The sequence below is a fragment of the Alligator mississippiensis genome, chromosome 2 (genome assembly GCF_030867095.1).
Source record: "Alligator mississippiensis isolate rAllMis1 chromosome 2, rAllMis1, whole genome shotgun sequence".
Lineage (NCBI taxonomy): Eukaryota > Metazoa > Chordata > Crocodylia > Alligatoridae > Alligator > Alligator mississippiensis.
The window spans coordinates 295,999,253-296,020,421 of NC_081825.1; the positions used below are offsets into that span (position 1 = coordinate 295,999,253).

At 45.8% G+C, this 21,169-nt stretch overlaps 1 protein-coding gene across 2 annotated transcripts in view; it reads left to right on the forward strand.

Annotated features, from left to right (window-relative positions):
* DAAM1 (dishevelled associated activator of morphogenesis 1) overlaps positions 1–21,169 on the forward strand; it is a 173,286-nt gene that overhangs the window by 55,861 nt on the left and 96,256 nt on the right. For both annotated transcript variants that reach the window (XM_019479982.2, XM_014598832.3), the window contains exon 2: positions 11,727–11,950. In XM_019479982.2, the coding sequence (XP_019335527.1) occupies positions 11,768–11,950 (183 nt within the window). In that variant the 5' untranslated portion in view covers positions 11,727–11,767. The remainder of the gene's footprint in view (positions 1–11,726; positions 11,951–21,169) is intronic.

Consider the following 21,169-nt stretch of genomic DNA (forward strand, 5'->3'; position numbering starts at 1 on the left):
GAAAGATCACAGCTGGCCAGATGGTTTTAACACTGTGGATTCCTATTTGAAATCTCTGGGTTTACCTTGTGAATCATGTTGGATGGCGAGGAGGTTGGATAGATATCTGGGTAGGGTATTCTGATCCCAGCACTCGTTCCTGCCCAGGGCAGGGGCTCGGACTTGATGATCTGTTCAGGTCCCTTCCGACCCCAGAAACTATGATTCAACAGATGCTGGCACCTACGTGGAGTTTATTAGGAAATTTGATTTGCCTTCAAACAAGGATTTTTGATCCCTAGAATTGGATGCCTCTTTTTCCATCTCCCTGATCAGAAAATTTTCAGCATAATAATACTCAAATCCTCAATTATACTTAACAGTCTTGATATACCAGTGGCATAAGCAGCACTAAAGGCTACTATAGATTTGACATAGTGACTGATAAGGACATAAAGGACCATAATAATCCTCTTCTATGACTTTCTCTGTAATATAGACCAAGGAATCATCCTGTAATTCCTGCATCAAGCCTAGCACTTCATTTTTAGCCCCAAGCATGCTGCTACAGCAGATGCTGAGGTCTTGCAGGTTGTGTTGGAGGGGATGTAAATTATAGATGTACTGTAAATGTAACCCGTTTCATTTCCACTTCTATCTGTCCTGAAACGGGGGTGGTCAGACCACATCCAGGTAACGTCCTTCTTGCAGGCATTTTATTTCCCCATCAATACCAGGTTCCCAGGGATTGATTCCTGCTTCAAGCATTCTCTCAAATATGAAAGATTTAAGACCAAAAAACAACTTCTCCTGCTGCTTGGCAGCAGCACTCCTAGAAAACCAGCAATACCTCTGTCTTCCAAGATTGGAAACTTGTTCAGGCATGCTGAAAAAGTTGTTATGATGCTTTTATGCGGTTATGAAACCATACAGCCTCGAAACTTCTGGTGTACTGAAGTCTGAAATGATTTAACTGTTTTGTCTCTAATTATAGCTGATTCTGGCAATAGCAAAAGATTTATCTTAGCTTTGAGGTGCTTGGAATAAGCTTAAATTTCCTGTAATGGGGGAAAAAACCACAAATTTTCTAGTGTTTGTCATATGCCCGTGACCCAGATTTAAACTTTTGTCCCCTTGAATATAAGCTCATAATAACTGTTTACCGGCTAGTGCATAGGCCAGTCTGATTTTTGGCACCTTGTGTGTGTTTCTTTTAATGGTGAAGTTCATTTAATGTGCTCTAAACTCATTAAGCCTGAAGCTGAGTGAAATATGTTCTTGCAAGGCATCAGGCCCAGATGCACATTTCAATTTTTGATGAACACTATAGTAGTACACAATAAAGCAAGAGAATACAAATGGTAGTAAACACATTTTATGTGAGCCTTTTTTTTTCTCTTATAGTGTGAGCAGATGGGGCTCGCAGAAAAGTAGCTGACAGACGTGGCAGTGTTAGCATGCAGATTTTGCACGGCTTCCACATTTGTTTCGCTCTGTAGCAAAGGAGTGAGAAGGTGCAGTTGTGATTCATTTATATTTAATCAAGAAGTGTAGAGTGCTGAAATGGTTGTAGCTCACGAGGTGCAGACGTATTCATAATATTAAAGGAAATTGTTGAGGGGGTGGTTGTTCTACAAGCTGCTAAATTGTAGGAACAGCCGTCTGTTGGGCTCAGACCGGATCCCTCAAAAAAATAACTTGCAGGGATGAGAGGATGGGTCTGATAAAGCAGCCCGTTTCTCTGACAGTGGCCACTATTCGGTGGGGTTGTGTGGGGGGGTGTGGGTAACATGCCCACAAAATGTACAGCTTTGTGTAGCTGTAAACTCTTGTAGCACAATAAAATTGCAACCGGTGTTCCAGCATCATCTTCCATCCGTGGGGATGGCGCTCCTCCCATGTGGTCCACGCGGCTGTGGTCTGCACAGACGTGTGGTTCATGTGCTGCCTCCTCTTGGCTTGTGACGGTATAACGATACCACCCGCCCTCCAGAGTAAGGGCCCACTGTGTCATGGGGGTCTGGGATATGAGGAGCAGACCCTTGCACGGTTTTTCAGACCTACCAATTATGGACACATCTCCGTGTCCCGGAGCTGCACAGGTGACTGCCTCCAGTGCTGAATATAGGAACCCACCTTGGGGCGGGTAGGGGGAGCTAGTGATGAGTTGAACGTCTTGGTTTTCTCAGGTTTTGGTAATATGGCATTTGGGCTGATTGGAGAGGAGAGGAATCTGAGGGGGAAGAGTGGGTTGCTTGAAATACAAGGTGTCAGCTCTACACATCTGCCTGTCACCACTCGGGTGCACGCAGCCCTGCCGCGGGCAAGGGGCCAACAGATGTTCAGACCATGATGCCTTTGCAGATAGGATGCACAGAAGTCCTTGTGCTTGCGGTTCCCTGCCTCTCCCTGAGGATGGAGCACGTGAAGATATTGCACATCTGGATGTGTCCTGCACACCTGTCTGACATGCTGTGGAGAAGACCCTGGCAGAATGAGATGGGCAAGAGCAGAAAGATGCAGAAGAAGCTCTGGGGGCTGATGGGGATTGCTCCGTATCTCTTGGCAGTGGGGTTGCTGAGGGGAAAGCTGGCTAAAGCCAAGTTCAGAAATGAGAAGGAAAGGCCACATGGGTGAGGAGTTCTCCACAGGAGTCTGGGTCTCTTCTCTGTCACCGTGTTATTGGGCTGGACCCGAACCAGTCTGCTGCTGGGAGTATATAGGACATCTCCAGGATCTCCTCTGTGGCTGAAGTACAGATGATTTGATCTGGAGGAAAAAAGTAGGCCAGGGCACAAGGCTTCCCTTTGGTGTTTATCCATTAACTCTAATCATTTCAATGTAATTTTGTGAGGGGAATCAAGAACAGAACACTTTTCACATAATAAAAACTGCCCGTTTCTTTCTGAGACTCGGATCAAAAGCAGGTCCTGCAGATGGGCCCATATGTCAGACCAATCAGTCCTTCCTTTGCAGTCTGTGCCCAAAGATGCTTCTTATACAAGAAAAGCTTTGGGAATTGTGTGGCGTGGATGGTAAAACTGTTTGGTTGTTTTAATAAAAATTGTTTCAAGTCTGAGCTCATGAGCGTGGCTAATATTGATGCAAGCTACTGGCTGTGGATGTGGGCTGGATTTGAAATCCTTCTGGGCTTCTGTACTTAAAGGCCAGTTGCCTACTAGATTTGCTGCCACTTAAGTGTGCCCGCTCCTTTATTAGTACTTCATGTTAACCAGGCATTAGACTTCTGTATTGACATAGTATTCATGAGTTCTCAGTAGACCAGGACCTCATTGTGCTAGGCTCTTTAAAAAGGCAGAACAAAAGGACAGTCCCTCCCCAGAGAGCTTTCTAAGGTCCCTGTTTGTGGAGCCTCTTCATGAAAGAGCTGGCTGGCAACCAGACAACCTTGTTTTGCTAGGTGTCATCCAGAAACAAGGAGAACATCCCAAACCAAAAGTTGGAGGTATGAATAGAGAAGTGGTGGATATAACAGACCAACAGGGAGAGCCTATTTTAAGTGAGATCGTAATGGTGGAGGGGACACAGTATGCCCTCAGTTGTCTTGAGTTGTTTTTTTTTTTCCCTCTTCAGACTTGAAGCTCATGGATATACTTGAAAAAGACAGGAGGGGACTTCTGGCATGTATTACTACGGGGTTAGTGTTGGAAAAGAAAATTGAGAATTCATTTTCCTTTTAAAAAAGCAAAGCAAGCTAATTAGTGGTTTCTTCTTTGAATTCTAGTAGCATCCATGAAGCTCTAGGTGCAAAACAATCATAAGAAACTGTTTTTGTCTCCCTAAAGAAGTTTGCCCATAAGGTATCAATCAAAGAAAGATGAAAGCCAGGGGCTAAGGGGCAGAACAGAGTCTGTTCCTTTCTTTTTAGTTCATTGTAGTTCAGAGATGATGGACAGCTAAGATTCCTATATGAATACCATGATATATATCCTATTGAATACCATAGAGATATATGTATGTATATATATGCATGAGCACTAGAAGTTGATGCATGTGTGATACCGTGGAAACAGGCTTCTGCTGTGGGTTGTGAATGTTTCTAGGATGGCAATTTGTAAGATGAGACTGTGGGGAGAGTGTGTTTCCAGATGCTCTCGGCTTCCGCGGCTGTGTAGCTTGTTGGCTTTAGTGACAATCTCAGCAACTGTCCGTGTAGGCAGAATGCCCCCCAGCTTTCACGAGCAAATGAGGTCACCATTCAACAACTGGGAGAAACGTCAAAGACTTCCATGTCAGCCTCTCCAGCTTAAACTCTGCAGGCTGCAGTGGAACGGTGTGAGCTGTGGATGAATTGACCTAGGGTAGCGGATACTTCACTCCTGGGGGATCAGCGCAGAGGATCACACTGGGTATTATTGCATCTCAGTTGCTGTTTGTCTTAGAGAGCAGGTTAGACAAATGCTTGGATGAGATGGTTTAGATGGGAGTGATCCTGCTTTGAGCTGGGGGTTGGACTAGGGGACCTCCCGGGAGCCCTCCCAATGATTTTACTTACATATGTAAACAAATTGGAGAGAGTCCAGCAGAGGGCAACACAAATGGTTATTGGGCTGGGGCACAAGATTTATGAAGAGAGGCTGAGGGAACTGGGATCGTTTAGTCTGGAAAAAAGAAGACTGAGGTGGGGTTTATAGCAGCCTTCAATTCCCTGAAGGGTGGCTACAAAGAAGATGGAGCTGGACTGTTCTCAGTGGTGGCAGACACAGAACAAGGAGCAGTGGGCTCAAGTTGCAGCAAGGGAAATTTAGGTTGGATATTGAGGAAAAGTCTCTCACTAGGAGGGTAGTGAAGCACTGCAGCAGCTGCCCAGAGAGGTTGTGGACTCTCCATCCTTGGAGGCTTTTAAGACCCGGTTAGACAAAACCTTGTCTGGGTTGATCTAGTTGGGGCCCTTCCTGCTTTGAGTAGGGGATTGGGCTAGATGATCTCCTGAACTCGCTTCCAATCCTAACTTTCTATGATTCTAAGATATGCTTAACTAAACCTAGCTTTTAAGAGAGACTCAATCTGGGTGCCCTGTTTTCTATGCTGTTGCAGAGTGGGGGCATTAGGAAAGCGATGCCAGTTGGGAACTTGATGGCAAGACCAGCATCTGCCCTCTAAGGTTTGGGCTGGTGGTGAAGCACACTAAGATGTCCTTGTGAAAGAATTCAGTGCAGGTGCCCTGGTGGCATAGTGGCAATAATTAATTAGGGAGTCATGTCTCCAGAGATGTATCTTTGTACCTTGGACTGGATCTGTTCCAAGCACTGTCCACTTGTTGACTACCTGTGCATGGCTGCCTTGCTGTACAGATGGTGGAAACAGAGATAGCTGGATGTGATGCCAGACCTATCACTCCCTTGCATGTCAGTGGCTGCAGAAACTGGTATGTGCTACCCATGCAAACCTGATGATAGGCCATCTGGGCTCAGTGGGTCTGGCCTTTTCTCCCATGCCCATTGCAATGTAGTTGAGAGATATTAAGATGAGTTTCAAACTCGCTTACCCCACATCCGGGTAGCAGTCTGGTCTCAACAACACAGAGCTTGGTGTGGACTAAATTATTGCGCTTCTTGGAGTGACTTATTTGATTTTATCCATTTCAGGAGGGCAAGCTAGCCTACCTCCAGCTCTGCGGTGCTGCAGCTGGACTGCTGTTGGCATTGGCGATAGTGCAGTGTAGCATGTTGTAGTGTGAACAGGCCCACGGGTGGCATTTGTTACAGATGCCATCTGCCGCAACAGCACTGCCTCCAGACCCCCTTCGCGATTTGTGCTTCCTTTTCCCTCCCCACATACACGCCGCATCCCCGCAGAAGCTGAGCGGTGACGGGTACAATGCTCCAGTTTGGGAAGAAGTCTGCCTGTAGTAACGGGGAGCTTTGCAGTCTCATTTCACCCTGCTGAGAAGCCACTGAGGTTAGATCTCTGTTGCTTCTGCTGCTCCTAAGGATGCCCAGCTTTCCAGTGCCTGCTCCACATGCATCAGTTTCCAAAATTAAGTGGCGATGCCCAGACCCAGACACATGCATGGGCGAACCAGGCAGCCACCCAGGTCCTGGACAGAGAGGGGCAAAAAATGGGGGGGAAAAAATTATAATTGCAGAAAAAAAGTTTTAATGTTGCGCATATATGGGACTGGCAATCAATTGAGAATGAACTATTTAAAGACCTCGATACCACGGATGTGATAGATTTTTGCAACAAAAAAAATCATAATCTCTGGCAAAGTGGGGCCTGATACTAAAAGTTTGCAGGGGGCCGCTAGGAGCCAAGGACTGAGACGGAGGCCTCCACGGTCCGTGGTCTCTCCTCGGCATCTGTCCTAGAGGCGGTATGCCACGTGTACCCACCGCGTATCAGTGGAAGTATCTGCGTTCTCATTTTTAAAAGTGCACCACTGATGTTACCTCTCAAATATTGTTTTAGGAGTGTCATTCTCCCCCCCCCCCCCCTCCAGCCCCCCTTTCTTTTTTTATTGCTGCTGTCTTTAAAAAAGCGTTGCCAACATGCCCTCGGAAAGGGCTGCGGTGGTGGGATCTTAACTCCTAACCTGCCTGTTTATGACTCTTTGTGGAAGCAGGGAGTGGCTGGAAAGAGAGGTCTGATTAACTTCTAACTAAGGCTTCCCGTCACCTTTGTGGCTTAATTAAAAGAAGCAGTGCAGTAAAGGCCAAACTGCAGGAAAGGGAGGGGAAAGTTGCTTGATTAAAATAACTGCCTGCTGCTTCGGGTTTCCAGAGCAGTGATACACCCCCCACACGCCCGTGCCCTGAGAGGATTTAGGAGGCATCGCATCAGTGCGGTACAGAACAGTATGCAAGGTCAGAGCAAAAAAACAAAAGAGGAAAAAAAGATAAGCAGAGCAAATGAGATGCTGTTGAATGAGGGTGGGGAAAACATGGAACCTGTGTGTCCCTGTAGTCTCTAATTTCTTCCTTTTCCCTCCCCTCTTATTAATCTTTTTTTTAAATTGGTGCTTTCCTGTGACGTGTGTGGGATTTTCTGGGCAGTAGAAGCCAATCCCCTGCCTTTGTCTTTCAAGGGAACCAAAATTGAATTCACCTGCCTCGTTTGCCCTGGAGATGCTTTGCTGCATGCACATGCAAGTGCACATTTATTTTCTGCGTCCCTTTTATGTTCAGTACATGAGGACAAGGGGTTGGTCCCAAACACTGTAACACCACTTCTTACAGAAGGGTAGAGCAGGGGGCAGATAACTAACTACCGTTCCTGAAATCTTTCAAGAAAACCATGTTTTCTAGAAATTTGTTACAACTCTGTGTGCATTTGCCTCCTTTTCCTTTTTTTTTTAAGTGATCGTTCTGGTAGGAGAATTAGTATGAAACTAGAGACAAGGTATTTCAATGCAAATTTGTTACCGTGAATTTATATTACAGTGGGAGCTCTTGTCAGGGGTCTGCTTCCTGTTGCGCTCGGTGCTGTACAAACACAGAACAAGACCATGATTCTTGCTCTAGAGAGCTTATAGAAAGTTGAAAAGTTCCTATAATGCTCCTTTCCACGGGTGTTGCTTGGTCACGGTGTAACTTCCCCGATTTGTCCAATGTAATGATTTCTAAATTCCAGTGCAGATACTTGCCTGTAGCAAGATCTTCCCTGTCGTGTCATTAAGGTTGCATGGGAGCATTGGGGCTGAAATGTTTCTTTTGCTTGCTATTTTTGTGCTAATTTATTTGACCCCCAAACCTATAAAAATCCTCTTGGATTTCCACTTTCCCTCCTGGGACCCTTAGTATTGCTCCCTGATTCCCCGGACCCAGTCACTAAATTCTGTTTCAGTCTTTTTGTGGGTGTCTCGTATCTGTGGGTATTTCATAGATGCGATGAATGTCTGCTAGGATCAGAAGGGACCTCAGCAGATCATCGAATCTGACCCCCTGCCTGGGCAGGAAAGAGCGCTGGGGTTGGATGACACCAGCCAGATGTCTGTCCAGCCATTTCGTATCCATATGCGGTGATTCCAGTTGTTGCAAGGTGTTGATGCCTTCTCTCCCTTCCACTTTATTAAGCACCCATCCCCACCACTGCCACACCTGGAATAACTGAAGCTAATCCAGAGGATCTCTGGATTTTGTCCTGTTCTCATTCTGGCAGCAATTTTTGACACATTTAATGGCTATGCTTCTCTGCCCTCCTTGACGGGATCGTTTGGATTTCATCACTGACCTCCATCAGCTCTCTGACAAAGAGAGGACCAGAAGTAGGCTGTAGCTAATGAAAGTTTATGCCTTTCTGATTAGCGAGTTCATCTTTAAAACTTCAGACTAATGTGGTTAATGACCTCTCTTTTCTCTTCTCTGCAATCTCACTTGGATGATAATGTTCACTATCTATAGTCTAATCACAGAGCTGGTATCCAATGCCTAATCCCAAGTCTCGCACTTATTACAAGACCTTGGTTAAGTCACTGGGCCAACAATTTCAGAAGCACCGCTTCTTTTCAGTGTCTTGAATGTTGGGTATTCAACTTGACCTTTGGAGCCTGATCTCCAGAAGGGGTGAGCTCCTACCCAGTCCAGCTGGATTTGAATGCTCAGGATTTAAAATCCAGCCCAGAGAGTCCTGTATGAGGCAACCCCAAAAGTTAGTTAGCAACTTTTTCTTTAGTAGCTCTGCCTCTGTTCCCCGATGTGTACTCTGGGGATAAAACATCACCAAGGTATATTGAGAGTTAATGCTTGTCACGCTGTTTTGGAAAAGAAAAGTGCTTTGCAAAGCCTGAGGCTTGAGGGAGTGTCACACGAGTATCCTGAAATGAAAAACAGTCTATCCTTATGGCTGGGTGCATAGTGACTGAGAAGCCTCCTGCTGAACAGTTTCAATGACTGGTTATCTAAGCAGAGGGAAAACAAATTCCCCCTTATCTTCCCCAGCTCCCTGAAAGCAAATCTCTGTAATTAATTATATTCCATTGTTATAATTCCCAAACCTCAGCTGGCTTCCCCAGGGGTATAAAACCAGACCCGAATACAGGCAAGGGAAGGGAGACAGCCAAAAAAATAAGCCATTTCTTTAGAATAGACTTGCATATTAGAGCCTGGTAGAAAACCTGGTCGTGACCATTGCAGCCTGACGCACGAACTTTCTTGGCAGAAGGCAGTATTTTTATCCACATGACAGATAGCGTGATTTTCTTGCAATGGATATCTCTGCATGTTCCCAGGCTCAGGTATAATAGTGTAAGTCTGCAGTATTTCAATGTACAGTTATCCTTATTCACCCTGATTCAAGATAGAGCCTGTTGGAGGGTAGGGGACATGGGGACCAGCATCACTTTCATCGCAAGTAAAGTAGTGCTTAAGGCTTGGAGCTTGTAAACTCGTAAGCATAATGTTCTGGTGCTTCTCTTCTCTTCCTCCCCACCCCCCTTTTTCCTTTGTGGCTAAATGTTCCCCAGGAAATGCTAGATACCTTTTACACCATGTAAGAATTTATTTGTGCTGCAGCAACACCTTGGAATCCAAGGATTTCATTGCGGTTATTGCTGCATAAACACACATATCGTACAAAAAAAGTTCCCGACTTCGAGTTTGTAATCCAACCTGATACTTAGATTGTATCTTCTTACTGTAGCAGTGATGATAATTAACCATTGGAAGAAAGTACCAAGAGGAAGGGCAACTTTGCCATCTCCGGCAGTGTCCTCTCCAAATCCAGGATTAGATGCTTTTGGGATGGCATGGTTCGATTTATTAGGCTCCATTCAGGAATAACCATATGAAATTTTCTGACCTCTGTTTATACAGGAGGTCAGACTAGATGATCTAACAGTCCTTTCTGATCTTAAAAATCTGTTTAGTCTTATGAGAGAGTTGCAACATCTAAACATCCTGGCTGCTGCAACTGTGTTTAAAGCGTAGCACTGGAAAATGTGGAGACTGGGCATAGGGCAGTCACCTGGATCTCAAGTTAATGCTGAGCCTTTGTCGTGTGTGACAGATTCTGGGTAAACGTGCACGTGCAATGATGAGACCGCTGTAGACGCAGCGAGCCCATTCTGAAACCCTCTAGTTTAAGAAGATGTTGGGAAGTGGCCTGTTGATGATGTTTCCCATTTAATAAGGATTCAGCAGCGCTCCAAAGGCGACTTGTGCTGTTTGCCTCTCCCAGCTAACCTTCCCTTCCTGAGTCTGTGTTTCTTACAAGTCACTGGGCTTGCCTTTCTATCATGCAAATGATCCAACTGCAGTGTTTTATGTTGCATGCATAGTAATTATGAATCCCAATAGCTCTGGAGCTGGAGCCAATCAAAAAATACCTTGCCTTGTTTGCCATATGTCTGGTTTAAATACCGAAGCAGAAATAAATCTTGCCCTTGGTCTGCCATTCAGATTTGACTCTACTGATGTTTTATGTAAACTGTACCTTTTGAATGCCAGACATTCTTCATAGAAATGCTTTCCTTTGATTTTTTTTTTTTAAGGTCCAAATCATAGCTTGCGTATATTTATAGTTTTCAGAAATAAAACAGAGTATTAAACGTTGAAAAGAGTTTGAAAATCTGAAACAAAAGAAGAGATCTTGAGTTCTGATATAGGGGCAAAGCTGCGGGGCTCTGGAGCATGACAGTAAATGGCCTTGCTACTCATTCACTGCACGGCGCTGTACAAAGTGGCTTAACGTCCCAGTACCCACAGTTTTCCTTTCTGTAAAAAGGGTGGAACATGGCACTAATGTCCTTCTTTAAAAAAAAAACCCTATACGTTTGCCTTTCCTCCCTATTGACACATTTTCTTTTGGGAGACTTCTAATTGGGAGAGAAGCATTGTGCCTGGTGTCGGATACTTTTCTAGGAAAAAAAAATCTATTGATTCCAACATCCTGCAAATGATTAACCATGTAGCTCTCAGATAGGAGGGGATGATGAGCGTGATTTCACAGCTACCGAATCTCATCCAGTGGTGACGGTTTCTTAAACCTGAGATGCCCAAGCTCTGGCTTTAGGTTGGGATGCCAGTGTAATTGCACAGCCCCAGGATGATTTTTTCCTTAAAAAAAAAAAATATTAAATGAGATTTTTTTAAAAACATCTTCCAACTGTGTGTAAGGTCAAGCTCTTATTTTGAGGGCAGGTCACCAGTCCTGGCTAAAGCCAACTGTAAGGGGGTGTTTGTGACTCTTGCTACTCTGGATTTGTCCCTGGAAATGTAAAGGCCTTCGGGAACAGGTTCCTCTGAACTATTTCTACTGATCACTTGACTCAAGTAGGACTTCTTAGAGTGCCAATGTGTTGAGTCTTAACTGCACTTCTGTCGTAGAGCTGAAGGTGCTTTTGCCCGTCTATTTAAGAGGTAACAGGAGCAGTATAGAGTAGCATAACTGGCATAAAAACAACTGCGTGCATCTTGGGGCATCTCCGGAAGAGTGGGATAGACGAGGAGTCTGAGGGGCTGGTTCAGTTTTTTAGCTCTGTGAATTGGAGGGATAGCAGCATCCCATGCCCTTGCTTGACAGCCATTGCCCATGGATAACTTCTTGCTTCAGCTAGAGCTGAACAGAGATTACAACCCCCAGAGAACACGAATCTTTTTAATTAGCGCAGCAGTCAAGATTGCTAGAATCGTAAATGTCAAATTGCAACAAATATTTGGCACGGAAACGTGAATTTTTTTTTGCAAGTCGTATATGTGGGTGGCTTCGCGTCTGTCTCTTCTCAGTAGAGCTGCACCCAGTTTGACAGAGTACTTTTTTTAGCATTTTGCTGTTCTCTCTTTCTGTAGGATTTAGTAGCTAGAAGGAAGGGACACGGAGGAGCTTGGCGATGGCCCCAAGGAAAAGAAGCGGGCGAGGCATTTCCTTCATCTTCTGCTGCTTCCGAAGTAGCGACCATCCGGAGATCACCTACCGGCTTCGCAATGACAGCAACTTTGCCCTGCAGACCATGGAGCCCGCCTTGCCAATGCCCCCCGGGGAGGAGCTGGATGTCATGTTCAGCGAGCTTGTGGTGAGTGTGACTTGTGAAAACGGTAGTGCGCGGCTGTCGTTGGGAGGTGGTCGGCCACCATGGCTGATCCTGCTCTGGTGCAGTCCATAACAGATATTCCCCTGGCTTTTTAACAAAGAGTGGGTTGGGCCCCAGAGTTTTCAAACAGGCTCATAATGAGAAGGAATTACATGGATGGCTGCTCTGAGATGACCAGCAGAAGCTCCCAAATCTCCAAACGCCCTACCTGCCCTGCTGATGCCCTCCATCCTCGCAGAGGGATTTCCATGAGCTATCATGGCTTCCCCTTCAGCAGCTGTAGAGCTTCCAGGCTCTGGGGTTAGACATGTATCACTCCTGGCATAAAACCAGCTCTTGGGATTAGATATCCCTGTCCTGCACACCACTCTCATTCCGTTCTTTTTTTTTTTTCCTTTAAATTTTGCAATGTGTGGTTCATTTGGAGCAGATTGCATAGGTGGACCTGAACAGGCAGATGAGATCCCTGCCTCTGGACTGCGGTCTCATTCAGGCACAGATGATGGATACTGCAGCCAGATCTGGTGCTTGTTCTAGAGAGAGACTGATAGCCCTTGGCTTGAGATGCCATTGGCTCCACATGCCACCCCTGCCAGCGCAGCAGGGTTGATGGCCATCTGCACCCAGCAATGACTGGGCCAGTCTTGGGCCTTTCTCCAGGGAGTCTGCCAGCTGAGTTAATTTTTTTTCTGGAGGTTTTTCATGGTATTAGGCTTCTGCCCTGGCCCACTCGAAACCTTTCGTCTTACCAGTGGTGCTAGCCAGGGTGAAAAGGCAGGCCAGGATGCAGAGCTGAAAAGGACTGGGAAGAATGAATGGACAGTAGCTTGGTCAGTGGAGTCTAGGCATCTCTGTGACCTAGCACTGTTATTGCAAGAAATATGTCTCTAGCTGGTCCAGTTGTGCAATTTCTCACTGTTTCATGGCTGCTCTCTACTGGCATTAATGGACGCTCTGGAAGGAGGAGAGCTTCAGCTGATGATAATGCAGCTTCACATCATGACAGTGTAGCTGGTGATGGAGTCTAAGCAGGAAGCGTAGGCACTGGTGACGTGTAAGGGGTGCACCCCCTAAGATCGGCCGTGCACTCCCTGGAAACGCCAGCCATGAAACCAGAAGCGTACTTCCGGTTTTGCTGCTGGCTTGGTGATTGGCTGCTGAGGACACCCCCTCCACCCCCCCATCAGTGATCTGGTGCCCCCCCAGATTTGGGAGGCACCAGTCACCCGTGAGTGTAGGCGCATCTTCTGTTTCATCGGAGTAATGGGTACCTTTGGGTCCTGTTCCTGCATGCTCCTCCTTTTCCCTTGGAGCCTTTGGGCGTGGTCCTAGGAGGCACATGGCTTCTTTTAAACTACAATTTTTGGCAGTAGGATTGAATACAATAGGCATAATTGTGGTTCTTGTGGTGATATAAAAGACTGTGTCCTGGGAGGACCCCTTATATACCCCCAAATCATTGCTGACTCTTCTGTTCCGATTGGCAGGAGAAAGAAAAAGCAATAAAAGGGGCGCTGTTTTTTTCGAGCTGAATAATCCTTGGGATTCCCATGCCACATGGAAGCCCGGCCTTTCAGTAGTCTTTTTGGATAGAAAAAGTTGGGAGCCTGATAGTTTTTTGTAGCACAGAAATTTTGAAAAAATGTTAATGTCCAAATGAACTGTTTTCAGACTTCCTGAAATCGGATTGTTGCATTGTGGTGTGTCGGAAAATGGGCCTCTCTACCTGTGGGGGAACTTCCCCAGAGACTCAGGGACAGGATGATTTGCCGAACCTTTGGCTGCCAGGACTGTCTCTCTGCTCTATCCCGCTCTTACATAAGAGGTCTGGAGTACCCACATTCTCAAGGGGGTTTCTTCTTGTAGGGAAGGACCTGCTATCTCCTCCCTTTTCCTCATGTCTTATTCTATGGACAGCTGTTGTCACTCTGCCTAGGGAAGCATTTAGGTTCCTGGGTGGCCTCTGCTAACTGGGCAGCATGATGATAAATAACTCTTTACCTCCTTCCACCTACATGTTGTACTGTAAGCAGACACTCCACAGTGCCAAGATTTTTCTTTTTCCACCAGCCGGCTAAGGGTGAAGCTCCTCTCAAGGAAACAGATCCTTGTAGTCCTCTTGGAGCCTGCCCGATGGCTTGAGAATCGACTCAAGTGTGATCTACACTACAAAGTTTTGCTGATGTAACTGTGTCACCTACTGACATGGAAAAATGGCTCTCCCTAGCCAACGTAGCTCTGTCAGCAAAACATCCGGTCCAGATGCGGTTACACTTTTGGGAGAGGGCTTCTGTCATCCCAGGAGGTTGTCATTTATGCCAGCACAAAAATCTCTTCTGCCAATACACGCTTCATTTCTACAAGGCAGCTCTACTGACATAGGTGCACTGGCCTAGTATTGTCCCTATCATGTAGACAAGGTTTTAGTCAACCAAGGGAAATGAAATCCATGCTGTATGATCGGGCAGCAAATTCTAATCTGCCACCTTTGCCTGAAAGGCAAGGTAGCAATGCAGAAGCTTATAACTTTTTTTGCTTCATATAAAAATATATCTGCAAGCAACTCTGGGTATTTTTCCCACTGTTTTGAAAGTTTGCAGAATATTAAAGGTGTCAGGACAACCTCAAAAAATAAACAGCACTTTAACAGGGCAAGGAGGGGACTTCATGTACACAGTTTTGGGGTTTTTTTGGGGGGGGGGTTACCCCCTTTTTTACTGATTCCTCTGGTTAACCAGCTCCTTATTGCGCTCTGTAATCTGTTGGAATCAAAGATTAGTTTTCAGCATTTGTTAAATGACTTGGAAAACGTCCTGTGGTTTTTGTACGAGCCCACTGTGTATAATATTTGGAACGCAGACAGAAAAACACGTGGAACCGCTGGGCTGACTTTTTATGCTGCTGATGCCTGATTTGGGGTTTGAAACCTCTCTCTTTAAAAGCTGGGAAATCCTGACACTGCCATGCAGCTTGCAGCCGGGAACCACTCAGAAAAGGGCTTGTTCCTCCACGTTGACACAGACTGTTAGAATCCACCTTGTCACCTGAGCAGTGGGTTGAAATGACTCGACATGCATTGAGGGAATCTGAGACTTCTCAGGTAGAAGTTGATGGAATTGATTTTAGGACAAGTTTCTAACCCTTAGAGGAGTGACATTCAAGAATAGCTTCCCAATAGGGATACTGGGGCAAAAACCGATAAGTAGTTTTAGGATAGACCTCAATACATTTATGAATGGGATCGCATGATGTGGTTGTCTGCATCAGATGGAGGCTGATGGGACTCAGGAGATCACTTCCAGCTCTCTGTTGCTTTTGTTGCTATAGAGAGATGTGATGCTGTCCATTTGTGTTAGGGTAGCCCTGGGAGCCCGTTGTGTTGAGCTGTGTACGTAAGCTCCCATACAACTCAGTAGCTATTACTGGGAGAAACTCACTTCAGGACCATGTTGAACTAGAAATCATTAGCTACCTAGGAAGCCAGCTCCATGGGAATTGGAGGAATTCCCTCCTCCTCCTCCCAGTTTGACTCGTGCAACCCTATGGTGATACCTAAAGAGCCCAGTGGACATCAAGGCTTCATTGGGTCTATATAGGCACATAGTGAGAGAGGTCCTGCTTCCAGGGAGCTTGCAGTCTAAATGGAAGAATCGGATGAAGGGTGGGAGTATTATACTGATTTTACAGCTGAGGAGCTGAGGCACAGGGTGATCCAAGTGGCTGGTCCAAAATCACACAGGAAAGCTTTGTACGGCTAAATCCAGATCTCCTGGGTCCTAGTCTAATGCCTTAATCATTAGGCCATCTGTTCTCCTTGCTTCTTGTTATATTTCTGTGATTTTTAGTTTTTTAGGCTGTGAACTATCACAATGAGCTCTTACAAAAGTGGGATTTAAGCAGTGCACATCTCAAATACTTTAGGCTTGAGATTAGCCACATGAGCTGGGAGCGATAATGGTGAGGTCATGCCAGCATTTTTGTTTGACTCGTACAGCAAATACTAGCAGTTGCCAGTTCAGCCAGCTCTGCCAACTCTATTTCGGATTCTTGCCAGAGAGACGATCTGCTTTCTTTGGGTCAGTGCTGGAAACCCTTATCTTGCCTTAAATATGACCATCATCCTGAGTGTGAAACCCAGTTGCATTCTTAACGCACAAGCGATCAGTGACTGATTCATGACTGGTTATACATTCATCTGCTTCAAGCCTGGGTTACCCGTGGGCCTGGCTTCTACGTACCTTACCTGCAGCGTTTAGCTACCATGGCTGGAAACCAGCTGACTTCAGCTGGTGCAGCTAGACTTGTCCAGCCAAACTAGCTTTATCTTTTGTGACACCAAGAACAGCCTGTGCATCCTCCAGTGTTTCCTTGGAAGAATGGCAGCATAATGGTATTCTGGTCCCTTTAAACAGATGAAGATATTCTGGTCAGTGCCTGAACTTTTAGTGGATAATGCACATCCAGCTACAAAGGAGTATCCACCAGACTCTGACCTTCCCTGGCTTAGAGAACATGAAAACGTTGTCAGGTTTCCAGGCAAGCATTCACTTTTTTTTTTTTCCTCTCTCTTCTTCTCCCCTTCTTCCTTTTCTTTCACAGTTTGAATGACCTGGAGTCAGAGCCTTGGAGGAACATCTCTTTGGTGGGCACCAGGCCCCATCTGAAAAGCTGTTCTGTGTTTCTTGTTCTGTCAGGGCTACTGCCAGCTTTAGCCATCCAAGAGTGCCAGTGTGGACATGGGCCTCTACAAAGTGAATTGTTTCGTTGGGTTTTAGCTGATGCATGCTTCACAATTCCTTGGGAACTGTTCATGTTGCTGGATCCATGCACATCTGGAGGATGCAGTTAGCTTTTGATTTCACTTCCAAATGTTACTTCAGTCCTTTCATACTCCAGCAAAACCACCTATACACCCTACCTGTCGTAGAGCAGAAGTACTTGCTTTTGCTTGGTCCTGCTCATCATTCACTTGCCTAGTTGGCAATATTGGTGTCATGGATACTGCTGCTCTTCCACAATTCTTACATGCTGGCTTCACACTGGAGGGTGATTGCCATGTTGATGCTGGGTAAATAAATGTAACCCTCTATTGCAACCTTCACACCAGTCCTGGAACAGAAGCAGTCATAAGCAGATTCCAGGCACTTGGCCCACATGCCAGTGCCTGTTTTCTAGGAAGCATTTTTTTTGTCCAAATATACTGAATAAAGCAGTGAGCCATGCATATGTCATAGCTTCTCTCAAAAGACTACTACACCTGTGCTGTAACGATTCAGCACTTCTTCAAAGGTTAAACTCCGTCTAGGTTGCATGTAACAGCATTGTTAGGTTACACCTGTGCTAACGATACTTTCCGTGTTGTGCCAACATCTAGTCTCTTCATCAGATGAGTAAAAGATTCCCTTGCAAATGCCAGTCCCAGCTGTTGCTCTGAGGTTTCTTACATAATACTGTGTGCTTGCTCTGGCATGGCACCCTGTCTTTTTAAGTGAGTGTTACACACACCCCTTGGCTGGATGGATGGAAGCACAGAAGCTTTAAATGCCTTTAAACTCAAATTGAGACATGGATATCATCTGGAACAGAGCACAGGAGGCCTAGTGACTCCTAGCTCACTCCTCAAATAACTAGATCAGGTTCTCCAAAGTATTCCCTGTTGTAAAAGGCAGTAAAGAAGCCAGGGAGATTAACTTACTGTAACTTTATGATAATAGTGACTGAGTTCATTTATGGATAGATCAAGATTTCATAGACATTAGGGCTGGAAGGGACCTCACAAGTTCATCAGGTCCAGCCCCCTGCCCAAAGGGCAGGAAGTCAGCTACGGTCAAATGACCCCAGCAAGGTAAGCATCCAAGTGTTTCTTAAAAGTGTCCAGAGTAGGTGCTGGCTAGGGCTGTGCAAAATTGCACACAGCGTTTCATTTCGAAGCTGTTTCGATGCATTTTGAGCTCAAAATGCATGAAATTGAAACGAAACAAAAGCCTTCCAAGTGAAACAAGGGAGCTCTAAATGTTTCAGGAGTTTCAAAATGTTTCAAGTTTTGAAGCTGTTCAGTTTGTGGCTACTACAACCTATGCGTATACAGTTATATTAATAACAATGCCAGGTGAATTTGGATATAGGGATCCTATCTGCCTTGCTAGTAACATGGGCCGTTTGATGGCCCGAAGAACAACTTGTTGGCTGTAGTGTTCAACAGGGGATGCACCCCCAGGCCTTAGTGAAGGCAGGACACAATGGTGTGAGCCGCTGTGGCTGTATCAAGCAAAAGGCAATCCCTGCGCAGAGGTGCTCGCATGCTGGAGATGAAGAAGGCTTGTTGCTGTCGATGGCATTTTGGCTTCCCATTCATGAGGCCCAAGGGGCAGCTGGTGTGGAGAGTTTGGTTTAGAGAACAATAAAGTGATGATAAGTCTGGATTTCATCACACAGGTTACCGGATATCCAAGCTATCTCCTGATACAGGTCCAACTGCTTGAGGCAGTGGGACTGGCCCTCCCAACCAGGGTGATGGTCCCTTTTAACCTGTTCTCCAATATCTGTCTGCTCCCCAATCCTACGTTTAAAAGCAGGGTCAAATACATTCTCTACAGAATCGGGTTACGGCAACCCTATCGTGCCATAAATAAAAGAGCAAGATGAGTCTTGTTTAACTGCCAGGCTCTTTATATGAGCCGGGTGACCTAGGACTGGTTTGTTTCCCATTGGGTTACCTTGCGCATGAATGAAACCAAATTCTGCGTAGCGTCGAGTCTCTTCCATTGTGTTTAGTTAGAAGTGCTTGTCCAGGCACCACATCCTTCTCTCTGCCTGTCAAGCAAGCTGCCTTGTGTTTCTGAAGGCGTGGAGAGGTTCCTAACATGGATAACAGCGCGTATGGTGTAAAGCAGGCAGGCTACAGCGCACATGCCCCGGGGAGCTTGTGGCATGTGGCAGATGCAGGAAGGAGAGGGGAACACAGTGCCAGATAGGGCAGGGAACAGAAAGCAGAGCAGCAGATCAGGCGAAGGAGATCAGTGGCACTCTGGGAGGGAATGGGGCATGCCTGCCATAAAGGTTGGCCCCCAGTAGTGTAAGGTATCTTACTAACGAAGGTGAGGAGCTGGAGTAATAACTAACTTGCCTCCACAAAATGCTCTGTCCCTTCTCTCAAAACCAAGCCCTGCATCAAATAGACCAGAGGGGACCAATCTTTTTTTTTTTTTTTTTTTTGCAGGTGTGCCACAAATTAGCATGGCACCCTGCCTGAGCGCTGCTCCGATCCCTTTCCCTTATCTGATCTGCTGCTCGGCTTTTTGCTCCCTGCCATGTCTGCTCCTATGCTGCCTGTCCTCTCCCTGCTCTGCTGCGTGCCACAGACACATAGCCCATGCCGTTTGTGACACCCGTGCCATAGGTTGGCCACCCTTGAAGTAGACTTGCTTGTAGGAGGTGAGATGAGTGCTGCCTGGGGCTCTTCCAAAATGCTGGAGTGATAACGAAGAGTTACGTTTGAAAGCCAACGAGTCTCATGTTCTTAAACCGCTTAGGATTTCATGAAAATTGCCCCCATCATTCCCTGCGAGACCAGCCAGCATCACTGTGAGGTCAGCTAGGAGCTGTCACTGTTTCTTCCTCACTTTTCACATCCATGAAGACTGAAATGCCCTGGGCAGGGGTCCTTGGGTAGACCACAGCCCTTCAGACACTGAGAGCAGCGAATGGTTAGTGCTCCAAATTATTTGTGACTGATCTAAGTGGGGATCTGGTAGAGGGAAGATGTTCCCATGTGTGCACTCAAGGGCTGTGATTTATGTCTTCCCCCTCTGTGACGCTGAAGTTCGAACGTTTCTCCATTCACATTTATGAAGCAATTGGAATTTGAGATGCTGTTTAGCAATCAAAAAAAGTCTTGTAGTTTATAGTGGTCGTGGCTCCATGTGAATTTACTTCACATCTGATGCACATTGGTGGAGCATTTTTTTTCTTTGGGTCTCCTGTAATTTGTGCGAGAGAGCATCCAAAATCCATTGAGATTAGCTGTTTAAAAGAGATAATGCCGAGTTAATCTCATTTATGTAGGGCTCTGGCTAGTGCACAGGATGTGTGGGTAAGATGCTATAGAAATCACTTTATTGCTCTTCCTATGGAACAAATGTATAATCTCTCTATTTAATCCTGGTATTTCACCCAGCTTTATATACACTGTATGGATAAGCCTGTGAATGCTCATTCAGTGGGGGCCACCACTGAAGTGGAACGCTCTCTGCACTTTAACGAGCCTGCCACGTGATGACTTCCGCTCTTCACAGCCCAGGTTTTATTACTGCGGTTTTATTTGCATCAGCAGCTCTGCGTCCATCATACGGATTTCCATTATCTGTCTACAAAAGTATTGTGCAAGGGGGTGTCTGCTTGGCTTTGGACTTCCCGTTCTAACCCATACAGATGACTTCCATGAAGCGGATAAGAGAGTGAACAAATCTTATGTGACAGATCTTAACCACGTCATTTTCTGCACCGGTGGAAAGTACTTGGATGCCATAGTGATGAGGGAAGCCCAGGAACCTATAGAGAATAGATTGGAGTCTTCGCATCCAAACCTAATCATAGACTTGTTGAAAACGTCATGTAAATGTTGACCCTGAAGCCAGGAGCCTCTAACTAAGCATGGCAAAACAGTTGAAGCTTTGCTTCTGAAATAATATGCTAGCTGCAGCTTCACTGGGAACCTAGAGATTTACCAAATCAATAATTCATGGGGGTTTTTTTCTCTGTGGAATCTGAGAATGGCAACCTTCCCTCCCAGCTGCTAGCCTGTAAGCACTTAGTTATTTGGTGTTTAGCTTTTTAGCTCTCAGGAGTGATACAGCAACATGCATAGTGATGCTTGTAAATTAATAGTTTGGGAAAGCGTACACGAGCAATCCATTAACTTCACAAAGCATTTAGGGCGCTGTTTAGAACTCGAGCTTGGTGGTGGAAATAACATGGCAATTAGGAGGAGGTGGTACACCGTAAATGCTGCGTGCGTTAATAGCAGTGTCAAGTGGGGAATTAATTTATTACTAGAGATCGTGAGTGAACTTGATTCCCCCCCCCCCAATATTAAATGGCTTCGCTCTTTGGTTTCTGCCGCAAAGCGGAAGAGCACGTGGATTTTTGTCCCCACAAATAACATGGTGCCTGGAGGCATGGCAAAGCTTCTGCATTGCAAGT